The sequence below is a fragment of the Passer domesticus genome, chromosome 3 (assembly GCF_036417665.1).
Source record: "Passer domesticus isolate bPasDom1 chromosome 3, bPasDom1.hap1, whole genome shotgun sequence".
NCBI lineage: Eukaryota > Metazoa > Chordata > Aves > Passeriformes > Passeridae > Passer > Passer domesticus.
This window is the reverse complement of record NC_087476.1, coordinates 75583809-75597931: the sequence shown is the minus strand read 5'-3', so window position 1 is coordinate 75597931 and position 14123 is coordinate 75583809. Positions and strand designations below refer to the sequence as shown.

The 14123-nt window shown below is 44.2% G+C and overlaps 1 protein-coding gene and 1 long non-coding RNA gene across 28 annotated transcripts in view; one reads left to right on the top strand and one right to left on the bottom strand.

The window, feature by feature from the left end:
• PPP1R17 (protein phosphatase 1 regulatory subunit 17) overlaps window positions 1-14123 on the top strand; it is a 56760-nt gene that overhangs the window by 26745 nt on the left and 15892 nt on the right. For 11 of the 27 annotated variants that reach the window (XM_064414071.1, XM_064414075.1, XM_064414069.1 and 8 more), the window contains 3 exons: window positions 1334-1486; window positions 2882-3043; window positions 3448-3614. In XM_064414071.1, the coding sequence (XP_064270141.1) occupies window positions 1334-1486; window positions 2882-3043; window positions 3448-3464 (332 nt within the window). In that variant the 3' untranslated portion in view covers window positions 3465-3614. Of the gene's footprint in view, window positions 1-1333; window positions 1487-2881; window positions 3044-3447; window positions 3615-7146; window positions 9006-14123 lie in introns of those variants that run through there. The other 16 variants (XR_010359009.1, XR_010359005.1, XR_010359007.1 and 13 more) reach the window with 4 other exon arrangements.
• Window positions 3932-7299, bottom strand: LOC135296997 (uncharacterized). Its single transcript, XR_010359012.1, has 2 exons — window positions 6227-7299; window positions 3932-4977 (listed from the first exon to the last, which is right to left on the bottom strand). It is a non-coding gene; the product is annotated as an uncharacterized LOC135296997 (long non-coding RNA).

Genomic DNA, 14123 nt, shown 5'->3' with positions numbered 1-14123 from the left:
ATTCATACCATAACCTATTCACTTGCATGAACACACAAAAAAGATGCATACATCTATATTAACTAGTGTAAAGGTACCTATCAAAAATTCCTGTCAGGCTCAGTGCAGTACTCATATCAAATCCCTTAGTGTTTCTCAACTGGCAAGGGCTGCACCTCAAGGAGTATGTATGCATGGGGGTGATATATGCCTAGACCTTGTTATCAGCAACAGTCTTTGAAGTATTGCAAACTTGAGGGTTTGCAAGCTCCAAGAGGCATCCCACTCAGAGGCCCACTGTGTTCGAGGAGAGCTCAAACAGCTCTCCTTGCTGCTACACTGCTGCTTGTAGCACCACAAGATGATTTTTCCCAAAAATTCCAGTAAAAATAGTACTATTACACTCAGGCTATAATTCATTTTTTGAAAAGGTCTCATAACAATGGTACCATTTCAGTTGGGTAAATGACTTACCGAGGCTAATAAGAATGACTGCTTATACTTTGTTCTTACCTTGGTCAGACTGCTCATGTTCCTGGTATGGTAAAAATAGTTCCCACCTTTACCATAAAAGAGCACCCAGTATGGTCATAGATGCTTCACCACCCAATTGGCACCAAGGAGCATTTCACCACTCAGCTGTTTCAACTAAGGCTTATCAGAAGCTGCTGAGATTGTAGAGCAGGCCTAAAGAGGAATTGAGGGAGAAGGACGTACTACCACAACAAGCGATCTTCTGTATTTTCAGCTTGCATAAGCACCCAGAAATACAGACTCTTGTAGAAAAAGTCATGGTGACCCTCTGAGTGATCTGAGTAAAGGCTTGTTTTAAGGGAAAACCAAAAATCTAGTGTCATGTTATGTCAATAAAAAGCAAATACCAATTGCTCATTAGCTCTGGAAATAAAGTTAACTCTTGAAGGGAGCAATATAAGAACTGGTTCATTTTACAAATAGCTCAGACTGACCCTATATATGTAAAACTTTCCTCCACAAAACTGGCCTTGTAACTCTTGAAGATACAATCCATACAGTTACCACTGGATGAAACAGGGATGGCTATGGAACCTCTGTACACAATGATGCAGCCTCTCGTCTGACATGCAAACACACAAGCTGCCCACAACTCTCTCTCTTTGTTTTATGTCTACTGCCAACAGCACAGAAGGACTACCTCAGTCACTTGACTCCCATGTAGTATGGCACAGAGCCCTCTTTTGTTTGCTTTCTAAATATTTAAGAGATTTTTCTTCCAGGGCATTTGGACTAAAGCACTATTATCAAAGTGATTCTTTTCACCATCTGTTTTTTTACCTTCCCTAAGTTTTAATTTCTATTATATTTTTCCCTGCAGATGATCTTTCAGAGCAGCTGATTAAGAGCTGTGACCTCAAAAATAAACCAAGAAAAGGTAAAACTCTCACAGTCCCCCAGAAGACCGAACAGGAGCAAAAGAAGCCAAAGAGAAAAGATACACCGGCTTTGCACACTCCACCACCTCTAACAGGTGAACAGTAAATTTCTCAACTTTGAAATCCCAGTTCATGTCTGGGGACTGGAGTAGGGTGAATGTCCATGGAACGTCCAAACAGTTATGTCCCTTCAGATGCAGACAGGAACACAGGTTCCTGCATGTGCACCTTGGACAGCAGGTGAACAGAAAATCTGACTTTCTCAAAGATATTCCATGTTAGTTAGTTTGTTCCCACTTTTGGGAATACCAAGGTGGTTAGGTTTATGATCTGAAAAACATGCTTCCTTGGATCTCACTGTCTTGCTGATAAATAATGTTACATTTATGTCTGAAATTATGTGTATTTATTGGTAGCTGCTGAACCATACTAGATGTCCCAATTGGATATGGTCCAAAATCAAAAAGGATCAAGTTCAGCCCCTGCACTTTCTCATGAAACTTACATCCAGTGGACAGCAGGAGGCTGGGGCTGACACTGGGAGTAGACCAGTCAAACACACAAGCCACCTGCAGGATGGTCCTCCTGGAAATCACAGGGATCATGTGTTGATGGGGACTCTGGCAAAGGGCAGGTGTTTCAGGAAGCCAGAAAACATCACAGCAATGAAGGGGCTTTTGGAATGCTCCCTGCGGTGGCACAAATACAGATGTTTGAGACCCAAATGCCACGAACCTGGAGAAGGGAAGAATATGCAGGAGACTTACTGAAACCCAATGATCCAAGAACAGCAGTGGGAATAAGTGTTTTTCACTCTCAGCTAACAAGCAATCAGTGTTATAATTTCCAGCAAGAGAGCTGTGCTCTAATATTATTGAGTTCTTCTTCCCATGCACATACATGGAGAAGTTAGCCAGTAACTACTTGTATGCTTCTCTGTATATCTGCAACAATTCACCAAGTCAAAACCAAGCAACTGGGATTTTCCAGTATTTGTAATCCAGATATTTGATTCTGTTCAGTTTTCACATGTACCTTCCATCAGCAATTCTCTCTTAGGAAGAGCAGCTCAGAGGCTGGAGAGCTGTGTTTTCTTCCTGCAATTGTCATATTATAAAGAAAACATTCTTTCACTAGTTGAAACAGCTGCTTCTGTGTGGTCATATTGCTCCCAACTAACCTCTTGAGTATCTGTGTAATTAAGTTACTGTGGTTAGATGTCTAAAGTTCTGGAATAGGAGATTACACTCATCTGTCACATGATTTTTAGTGCCTTATGTACAATGAGAAGCCAACTGGCCTGATAGCGCCATTTTCTAGAGCCTATGGGAAATAATTAATTTGAAAGAAATATAGGGTGGGTACATCATGCAGCAGATCATGCAGTTGTGCCACTGTACTTCAGAGTAGTCTTTGGGAGAGCCACACAGGTGGAATTTTATTCAATATAAACGGGCTAAAGTAGCATTTTCTTTATTGCTTGCTTACAGGCATAGTTTCAGACTCATCTGAAAATCTGCTGAAAAGGTATGGTATCACAGAGAAGTCACAGAGAGAGAGAGTGACTCCAGTCTCTCAAATCACTGAACTGAAGCAGAAAAAGCCCAGAAGAAAAGACACACCTGCAATACACATTCCACCTTTGATAACAGGTAAGAAACTTAGGTAAAGACCCTCCTAAGAGGCAGCAAAAAGTGGCTAGTGTCAAAGATATACTTAGAAGGCTGAAAGGAGGTTGGTTTCTCTCTGCTTAGTATACTTAGCAGTTCTTGAACTGGACCTATTTGGTCTAAGTATATAATAATAGCAGAGGGTCGATGGAAAGTCTAATACATATCCCATGTTCAAGCTCCGGGGATAGAAAGAAGAGGTAAAAAGAAAAGACATTTGGTCACTTGGTTATCTCTTGCAAACTGCAATCCTACTTTTCTGAAAAGCCAACTACTCCCCCGCTTTTCAAACCTAAGCACATAGAAATTTTTAGGTCACCAGCACTAAAATGCCTCCAAAAACCCGGAGCAAAGCAGTACTGATTAATCCCCTCTTCGTTCTGCAGTCCCTGACATGCACTGAGGAAGCCAAGTGGTGATAACTTCTCATTAGCAGCACCTTAAAAATAATTCTGTGCTTCTGGAATGACATGCAGAAGACACCACGTTACATGCCAATAGAAGGGAAGGGAAGGGAAGGGAAGGGAAGGGAAGGGAAGGGAAGGGAAGGGAAGGGAAGGGAAGGGAAGGGAAGGGAAGGGAAGGGAAGGGAAGGGAAGGGAAGGGAAGGGAAGGGAAGGGAAGGGAAGGGAAGGGAAGGGAAGGGAAGGGAAGGGAAGGGAAGGGAAGGGAAGGGAAGGGAAGGGAAGGGAAGGGAAGGGAAGGGAAGGGAAGGGAAGGGAAGGGAAGGGAAGGGAAGGGAAGGGAAGGGAAGGGAAGGGAAGGGAAGGGAAACCTTACCACGGATCATTCAACTAGACCTAACCTGCTTTTTGGGTAAACTTAGGAGTAAGAGTTTAGGAACGTATGCTAAATAAAACTGCACCATGCTTTATGAACATATTCCCATTCTTATTTAAATTAAGAAGTGATGAAGGAAAAGTACATTTATGTAATTCTGATTACCTAGTTATAGCATACAAACCAGCCTTTTTAGAGCAGATACTAGAGACAGCTTAAATGTAAGACCCAAACAGAGGTCCCCAGCTCTAAGAGGGACTCATATTAGTAGTGTTTCTGATGCTTACCACAATCAATAGCAAGATCATTACCAATTAATCACTTTGCTAACTGATGAACTCCAGAGGTTCCCAGCAGAGTTCAGGATTGAAAGCTCAGAGGGATGCAGCCCAGAGATGCATGTTATAAACTTTCCATGGACCACCAGCAATTTCAAGGACAAATCAGCATTTTAATGCAAAACAATGGAAAGGTAATACAAACGGGAAGTCAAAATGGTAGTGATTTGTATAACACTGGGAAAATATTTTTTTCTTTGATATGATGCCTCTGATCACTTGTGAAGAAAATGTGCTTTACTGAATGCAGTTTGGAAGTTCTGGGTTTCAAGTAGTGAGAAGCATGTTTGATTTGGGAAACATTTGTAAGTTAGTCTTTCTCTGTTTGCTGTTTTAAAAAGCCACTTAGCCTCCCTACCTCTGCTTTCCTAGCTGTGTGTTTTATGAAATGCAACTCATCCTGCAGATCTATTTTAAGGATTGTTAGCTTGTTCTGTTAATATCTGCCAAGGGATCTGGCTAAAGAAAACAGAGGGTAAATATACAATGTAACCATAATTTCCCAACAGAACTTGCAAGTACTTGCAATTTTTAGGTACACTCTAGAACCACAATGGCTCACAAAAACATGAGTGTTTCTGTTAGAAAGCTAAAAACTAGACAGAAAAACTTGTCCTAAATAACGTATTTGTCAGGTGTCACCTAGATTTAAGCCATACCTCTTGGGCTACGACAACTCCTGCAGCTGAGTTGGGAGAGGGAAGAGGTGAATGGTTAAACTTCGATTCTTCTCACCCTGAAGTTTTCAATAGGGGTGTGGTATTTTTCTAAAGGAGCTGCCTTAACTGGTTTTCTAGGCTATGAGAGAGAATGAGGATTTGAAACTAATTTTACAAGTTATCTCTCATTTGATTAGGAAACCTCAGACACATTTCAAGAACTGCATTCCCATATTTACACATGTATTTACATTCTAGCTCAAACCCGCAGGCCTGAAGACCATTAATATAGTTAATGGACTATATAATGCTAAGGGGGGATGGCAACAGAGTGTTCCAGAGCTGACTACAGGCTTGGATCAGCTTCAAGCCATTTACTGTCAAGTGATATGGAAAAAGTGACCATTAGAAATCTGACTATGTTTTGTCTTCTGATCTAATTCCTTCAGAAAGACAAGGTGTTGGCTGACTGAAGGAGAACTTGCTACTGAAGGACAAATCTGCTCATGACTCATTTGTATGCACATGGCATAACATTAACTGTGCCACTTCAGTAGAAGTTTGAAGGCTGAATACATTTAGAAGCCTGACCCTTGTAGAGGAGATTTCAGATAACTAACTTAGTAGGCCCCCTTCTTTAACTGCATTTCCCAGTTGGACTGGGTGCTCCCAAGGTGTAAAACTGATTCTGCTTCTCATCTGGACCACATGCCACCCAGTAGATACATTAATTTTCTTCATTTTACATGGTACATTTGACTTGCTTTTATTTGTGACAGAAAATCTCTCAGACCACACAAAAGGGAGAGGTACTGTCCTAGGAGTGCTGGTCAGAACAAAGAGGGATAACACATCTGCCATTTTAGGTGCATTTACAACAAAGTATTTGTGTGGGCAGCTGTTCAAGAGAATACTCTATTAATAACATCTTTTACTAGAATTAAATGGAATTTCTTGCATTGGTATCTAGAAGTGGTTTGCAGGGGATTTGAAGGAGAAATATTAGAAATGGTGGCAATACTCATTGGGATCAATAACACATACAAGATCATACAATTACTAAACACTACAACACTGAACTGTCATCCCAGAGTCTGCGACAGCTGATAAACCTTAAAACAACAGAAAACTGGAGAAATCATGTCCGGATTCATGTCTCTCCAAACTCCCTCTGAAAATAGGCTCAGCTGTCATAGATGGTCAAATCACCAAGTCAAAAATACTTGAATACTTTTTGATGCAGAAAACATGAGTCGATCACGAATCATACCATCCCAATAGAGCTTGGCCAGAGCCCAAACTCTAATTGGTGGGAATCACTTAACACGTTTTTAAAACAAGCCTCTTAAAAACAACAGTTATAAACAAGAAACCTTAGGATTACAAACCAATTGAATCAGCAAATAATTGAATCCTTCCGAAGTTTCTGTCAAGCCAGAGATTCTTCAAACACAGCAAACTTCTTGAATTCTCTGCTGGAGTACTTCTGCAATAATAATAATTAGAAGGAACCACAAGACTGGAAATCTGGATAAAAAAACCCTCAGAAACATATGAGTAGTTAGGAAATAAAGAAGAACAAGATCCTGAAGAGACATGTGCCTTGCAGATAATCACACAGAGATAGGAAAACACATGAAAGCCAGCTGCAAACACCACAAAAACACCCCAACAACAATTCTCATCACAAAAATCTGAAGACTCATACAACAAAATCAACTCATCAACAAGAAGTGCTTGAAGGGGTTAAGACAACCTTCCCAAAGCATTCATCCAACATTAACAACAATCACCATCTATCAGCATTATTTATAAAAATTAAAAATAACAAAGGTTATAAACTCAATACTAACAATTCATTAAACTTTGAATCATTGGGGAATCAACTGATGACCCCACAACAGGATCTGATTGACATTTCCCAAATGCTCTGTCTTCCAAAACACCTCAGGTAATTGAATCATTACTAACACTTTCATCTTTACATGATGGTTTCCCTCCCTGAGAGGCATTTTTCACAATGTAAGATTTCTATCTATATCATATTTAGAATTACATTGACTCGCATAGGGTTCTCTTTTTTCCTGTGTCTTGTGCAAAGACTTGGTGCTTTCTCACTTTTCTGATGAAGATTCTGTGGACCTGGCCTGTGGAAGAGTTGGGTGAAGCGCCCCATATAATATCTGCTGCATTTTCTGTGGAGTTGCCCTGTTAAAAAACTGGATAAAGCACTGTGAGAGTTCTCAGAAGTTTTCCATCTTGCCCTTGAAGGAGTTTCCTGACCTGATTTTTTTTTTTCCCAAACGCCTGCTCGGAGTGCTGCGAAGTGCTGGCTGCTACGGTTGCCTGGCAACTGTGACAGGGCGGTGCTTTGAGAAACGTCTGACATGCCCCGTCTCCGCCTGCTCTGGGGCAGCCTCAGCCTGCGTCATCACGGGGATGAGGAAAGGAACGTCCTCGCCCTGGCCGCGCCCCGCTTTCACTGCCGCGCCCTTGGGAACGCCCCCCTCCTCCCCGGGATCATCCGCGCTGTCCGGGTCCCATTCGGGATCCGCCTCGCCTGGACCCGCGCAGCCCCCATCTCAACTGGGGACTGTCCCCCCCTGGCTCCGCGCCAACACCCGCACCCGGCGGGAGCATCTCCCACACTACCGGTGCCCCTGCCGTGCTCGCGAAAGGTGAAAAAGCCTTTCTCGCTCCGGCTTCCGAGTTTTGCGACATCAACGCGCGTCCGTTGTGTCCCGCCGCCGCCGCGGCTCCGCGCTCCGCTCGGCCCGGCTCCGCTCGGCCCTGCCCCCGCAGCCGCCGAGCACTCCCCAGACGGCTGGGCGCTGCCCGCCACTGCCGCCGCCATCGCGCGCACCCTCGCTGCCGCGCGCGTCATCGCCGCCACCTCGGCCGCTCCCACGGCCCCTCCCGGCGCCACCGCTTTTGGTGCTGCCCTGAGCCACCGCTTGCAGCTCGCTCCGGCCGCCCTGGCAGCCCCTCCCGCCGCCGCCGCGGCCGTCCCAGGCTGCTGCCGGCTGTCCGGTGCTGCCGTCATCATCGCGGCACCCCCAGGCGCCCCCGCGGCCGCTGCGCGCCACCCGGGCTGCTGCTGCCTGCCTGTCACTGCCTCGGCATGGTCGAAATGCAGCTTCCCCTCGGGCCCCGCGACTTCCTCAATCCCCCGCCCCGATGGTCCCGCCGTCGCCTCCCTGGCTTCTGCCGTTCTCATGTCCCCCGCCGCTGCCTTCGCTGCCGCCCCTGGCTGCTATATGCTGCCCAGCGCCGCTGCGAGAGGCTGCCTCCAGTCACCTTCTGGCCCTGTGATTTCGGCATCCTCCCCCGTCAGTCCCTCCGCCGCCGCCCCTGCCGTGAGTGTACTCAGTCTGGGACTACAAGCCTGTTCATGGGCGAGATCCCACTTTTCCTCCTCACCGAAGGAACTGGCTAGTTTCGACTTTCCTGCGACTGTTTGAGGGATGTCTGCATCAGAGGACCCTGGAAATTCTGGGTGTTCTGGGGATTCTGAGGACTGAAGGGACCCCTGGACCCTGGACGTGATGGTAAATAGTCCTGTTCATTTTCAGTGGGAGGCATTCCTGCTTCCCCTGGATCACTGGTGGAGAGAATTGCCTCCTGCTGATCACAGGGCAATTTCCCTCCCTCGGCTCCCGTAGGAGTCTGGGCCGCCTGCTGCTGGCAAGGCGGTACCCCTCCCCCCTGACTAGTGGGAGTCATTGCTACTGCCTGCTGACGGCAGGTATCCCCTGCAGCATTCTGCGAAATCGTTTCCAGCATTGTTCCCGCTGGAGCCAAAAGTCTCAAGGCCTTTTTATCTTTCCCTGTTGCTAAATGATAAGTGAAATTAATAGGGCAGGAGATCTTTCTCCTTTTTAATGCCTTTATTAAGAAGAATCAGCTCAGGTGGGGAGAAATCAACGGGTCGCACCCATGCTGCTGTTGCTCCCAGGCGTGGCACGGAGAAGGAGGATGATGCAGCTTTGTCCGCTGGTCTGCAGGCAGAACTGGGGATTCCGTCCTCACGGGAGATCAGCAGATTCCAGCTTTTTGGTCTAACACCCCAGGTCGTCTCTTTAATCAACATCTTTTTAGGTTAGGGTGAGAAGCAAAAAGGATCCAAGCAGGTACTGGACTACGCTCCCATCCTTAGACGTCACTTAGGTAACTTGTTGGCTCGTAATTTTAGGGGTTTTCCTGGGAAAATGTAAAAAATTCGGGGCGCAATGCATTTCTCATCTGCATACTGGCTCTGATGCCACTCCTATCCTCCTGGTACTTGGGAGGGTGCTGGTGTCCCTCCCTGGCAAGCGGTAAGCATCAGGGGGACAATAGTTAATCACCAACCATTAACAGGTAATTGAAGAACTCTTCTAACAGTGAAACTAACTTACAGCAACTGGTCTGACTTGTTTTTAACTCTGCAACCTAAAAAAAACAGATAACTTTTTATTCATAACAGTCCCCCCTCTTTTTCTTTGATCAAGCTTAAGCTTGCATCAACTTACAATTTTTGGCTCATTAACATAGAATTTCCTATATTTTTTGTATTGATTATAAATTTCCTGAGCACTCTGGTGATCATATTTACCTAACTTCATTACTTTTTTTGGTTTTTTCAGGCTGATCTCTTTAGAGAGCCTTAGGTTATTCTGTACAGCAGATGTTACTATTTTAATTAAACAGGGAAATAAGAATAAACTTAACAAGTGTACACACAGTGAAGGTTATAGTTTTCCAACTTTTTTTGAAAGTCCATAGATTATCCCACCAACTGGAATCAAGTGTAGGAGTCCTTTGATTTCTTACATATGCCAGTTTTCTTAGTTCGTTTAAGGTGTTTCTAATGACTGTTACAATTAATTTGATTTGATAAATTACTGTTTTGGTTTGGTTGAGTTGGTCATTAATATGATTAAGAGCCAATGCGGTCTGATTAGATATTACTTCTAATTCTGATTGTAGTTTCAAAATTTTGTTTAACATATATTGCTTCTTCAGTTTTGTTTTTCTTAAATCATCATATATAAGAACTCTTAAACTTGATCCAGATTCTTTGGGTAATATAAAGACAGTTTGTTTTATAATTCTAATGATGCAACCGCCAGACCAGTCTCTTGGCAATTCAGTGGATGCTGTGGTACCATTGACCCAAAACAGGTGTTTAGGGGTTTCCTGAAATATATTAGTTTTTGTCGTACCCTCCCAATATTTAGAAATACCTTTTCCTTTGACCAGATTTACCAGGCTTGCTTTAGTAGTATCACGCTCAAAGCACCACCAGGCATCTCCTACAGGGTGCTCTCCCAGGAGTGGCTGCCTAAAGGTGGCGGTGTTCCGGGCCATCCAATATATTTTCTTATTCTCTTGATAAAGGATCAATTGGGAGAGGTTAACACAATTGTTGTGGACTCTCAGCAAGGAACTTACTTCTTTCTCATAGAGAGGTTGGTAGCACTCATTGCACGGCTCTCCTGGGCTTTCCAGAGCACCACCAGCAATCAGAGCCATCACTACTACCCTTCCCAAGAGTCTGGTATGGGTCATCTTGCACAGCCTGCCCACCCAGTCTTGCCTCTTGAGGATTTTACTGAGAAGAAGTCTCAAAGCTCTTTAGAGTCTCTTGCTCCTCTGGTTAAACCTCTCTTGATCTGTCCCTGCTAATTTGGTCTCTCCTAGGGGAGCACTCTGGAGAAGATTAACCTGGGGTCTTTGGTACTAAGTTGGGGTCTTTGGTACTAAGTAACCAGAATTACTTATTAATCATTTTTAACTTTTACAAATTTCTTAAAACACTTCAAGACATGTTATGATTCTAAACTTTTTTCTTATGCAGTTCATCAGTCTTTTTGAATGTCAACTTTAAGTCATTTGGTCCTTTTATAATAGTATACTCAGCTGAATTAACTCCTGATGCAGTTGAATCCTGTCCTGAGTTAGAGTGTGAGAGTGGTGTGGAATCTGGTCCAATACCAGAGGGAGACACTGACGAATCTTGTCCAATGCCTGGGGGTGGGACTGGTCCTTTAATTCTCGTGATGTGGGTCCAACCTTTTTCTCTGGTTTGCACAGCAGAATTAGCGATGAGGAGTACCTGAAAGGGGCCTTCAAATTTAGGCATTAATGGTCTATAATTCCAGGATTTTATTAAAACCCAATCTCCTGGGTTGATGTCTTGTGCTTTTGTATCAAGAGGGGAGGTTTGGGGGAGGTATCCTCTTTTTCTAAGTCCTTCTAGGATTCTTCCAATTACTTCTAAATATTTTCTGGTAGCTTCTTCTCCTTCCAGATAGTCTCCTGTGCTATAGGGTGTTAACAAGAATGGCAGTCCAAACATCATTTCATAGGGTGAAATCCCTAAATCAGACCGGGATCTTGTTCTGATGCGCAAGAGCGCTAGGGGCAAACTCTTTAGCCAATTCATTTTTGTTTCTTAAATCAATTTAGTCAATACATTTTTAAGAGTTTTGTTAATTCGTTCTGCCCTCCCAAAACTCTGGGGGTGCCACGGAGTATGTAATCTCCATTTTATTCTTAAAGCTTCAATTATATTTTGCAATGTTTGGGCCACAAAAGGCGGACCTCGGTCTGAGTCTATGGTATTCACCATTCCCTTCTGGTTCACTTTTTGGAAAATTAAACACTTTTGTAATTGCTTTTGCTAGGTCATATACACTTATGCACAGGTTATTTCTTAGGAAATAATCACATAGTCTTTGGACTCCCAAGTGGGTTAATTTATGTAGTTCTGTTAGCGCTGTCCAAGCAAGTGCTTTGTTTAAAAACACCTGTCCGTCTGACGTTAACCACTCCCCGCATTGCCCGTGATGCAACTTTAAATCTTTAATTCTTTTTCACAAAATATGGGTTATTCTCTTCTTTTTCCCTCCTCAGGTGTGGTTTCTGCTTTAAAAACTTTTACTGGATCCCCTGGTTCTAAAGCTGCTTCCTTTGCTATCTTGATCAGCTAGCAAAGGTTTCACAACTTTAGGCTGAACAGTTTGGGGGTCCAGTTTCTCCACAGTAATAGCAGTGCCTTTCACTCAAAGGGACTTGAGGTCTCTCCATTCCTCCTGTGCCTGACAGTACTGGCATATCCTTGCCTGCTCCTGATGGTGGCCCCCCCCAACTCTTTTGTTACCTTGGACTGTGGGAAAGAGTTGCTGGCCCCTACACTTTCTCTAGCTATAGCTACCATGATCCTTGCTTTGGCCTTTGCTTTTTTCTTCTTCTCTCCTTAAATACACCTTCAATGTTTCCCTCAATAGCTCATTAATGTCTTTCTCTTGCCAATCTTCAATCTTTTCCAGTTTTCTCCATATATCAGGCCAAGATTTAGTAACAAATTGGACCTTTAGTAGCACTTTACCCTCTTTGGTGTCTGGGTCTATTCTGGAATACAATTGGAAGTTCCGCTTTAGGCGATTAAGCCAAGTAGTAGGAGTTTCATCCTTCTCTTGTGAACCCTCAAATGCCAATTTTGTGTTAGTTCCTTTGGGAACTGATTCTCTGATCCCCCGAATTATCAAAGACTTGTACTCCATCATGGCTTTCCTCCCTTCCTCCTGGTTAGGGTTCCAATTAGGATCCACTAGTGGCAGTTTGTCTTCACCTGATGGCACTTGGGATCCTGGACGGTTATCTTTTTCCCAAATTCTTATGCTAGCAGCTCTAATCATTCGGAACTTTTCTGGGGAAAATAATATATTTAGAATGGAATTCATCTCCCCCCAAGTGTAGATATTTGGACCTAAGAATTGATTCACTTGGTTGGCAATGGCCACAGGGTCTTCAACTACATTCCCTAACTCCTTCTTGAATCCTCTCACCTCAGAAGCAGTTAGAGGAGCATCCACAAAACCAACACCTCCCACTACTCCTCCCATAGGAACTTCTCTAAGTGGAAAAAGTCTCTCTACCTTGGAGGTCCTGGATCAGGTACCACAGTATGGCCCATCTTCAGACACAAAATTACTCATTTGAGGGGTATTAGCATTAACCTGGACCTGCTGTAGGTCCACAGCTATATTTGGTGATAAGAGGTTACTAGGTAAGGAGGCATTTGTGTCGCAGCTGGGAGGAGGTGGAAGGACAGCAGTGTAGGAGGGGGAGAAGAGCTTGGGTGCATGTTAAGTGGAGCTGGAGAAGGGGTGGAGCATGCAGCAGATGAAGTAGGTACTAGTGGTGGTGCAGAAGCAGCTAAAGGAGTCGAAGGAGGTGGTGAGGGAATGGCCACCATGGCCGCCGGGGGAAGAGCCAGATCTGCTATTTGAGGTGCTCGAAGGAGAGGATTGTAAGGTGGAGGGGCATCAGGAGGCAAGTAGTCTAGGGGGTCCCACCTTTTAGCAATCTCTTAAACTCCAGCATCCCCTCTTTCATTCCCCTCTTTCTTGCTCTGCACTTTACAAATTTGCACTCCTTCATTATTGATAACATTCAACCAACAAGCTACATATAACAATTGCTCAGGATCAGTATTCTCTCAGGATGTCAGGTACTGACTCAGTTGTTGACACATCCACTTGTCTTTTGTTCCACACCCTGGCCATCCTTCTTGCACATCTAATTCTGGCCACACTTCTAGACAATAGTGAATCATCTTAACTTTATCTAATCCTTCTGTGGCTTCTATAGAGTCCCATCTCTCTAATAGTTCACTTAGGGGACTATGAGGAGGTATATTCTTCAGTCTCTGGCCACTTTTCTTACTATTATACCCTCCCATTTTTTTGGCCTCAAAAAAAATCACAAAGATGGCTTTACCCTAAAAGAAATATATCTTATTTAAGAAGTCCCGGCCTCCTCTGCTGAAACTCCAATTTGTCTGACTCCTCTTGTCAGGACTTTGTTGAGACCTCGGCTTCCCTCACCAAGACTTCAACAAGCAAACAAAGAAATCCTCGAGACCCTGGCCTCTGAGGCTGTATGCCTGACCTCCTTCGTCGGGACTTTGCCTGCAGGACTTTTGGACTTGCCCGAATCCTTCTTGGGACTTGTGAGCTTGCCTAACCTCTCTCGTCAGGACTTAAACCAAAAGTATGGTCTGATTTTTAGTTTGCCTGACCTTCCCCATCAGGACTTACGTATCAGGGCTTGAAAAAACTCAAGATAGGCTTCCTCTGCCAGACCTCGTGCCTGACCTCCGTCATCAGGACTTAAAAACAAAACTACCTGATTTTCTAAATCGCTAACTTCCTTTGTTAGGACCTGTATCAGGGCTTTTGGGATGCGTGCCACTCACACACTATTTCCTCCACATGCCCAGAGGGGGGTCCTCTTTAC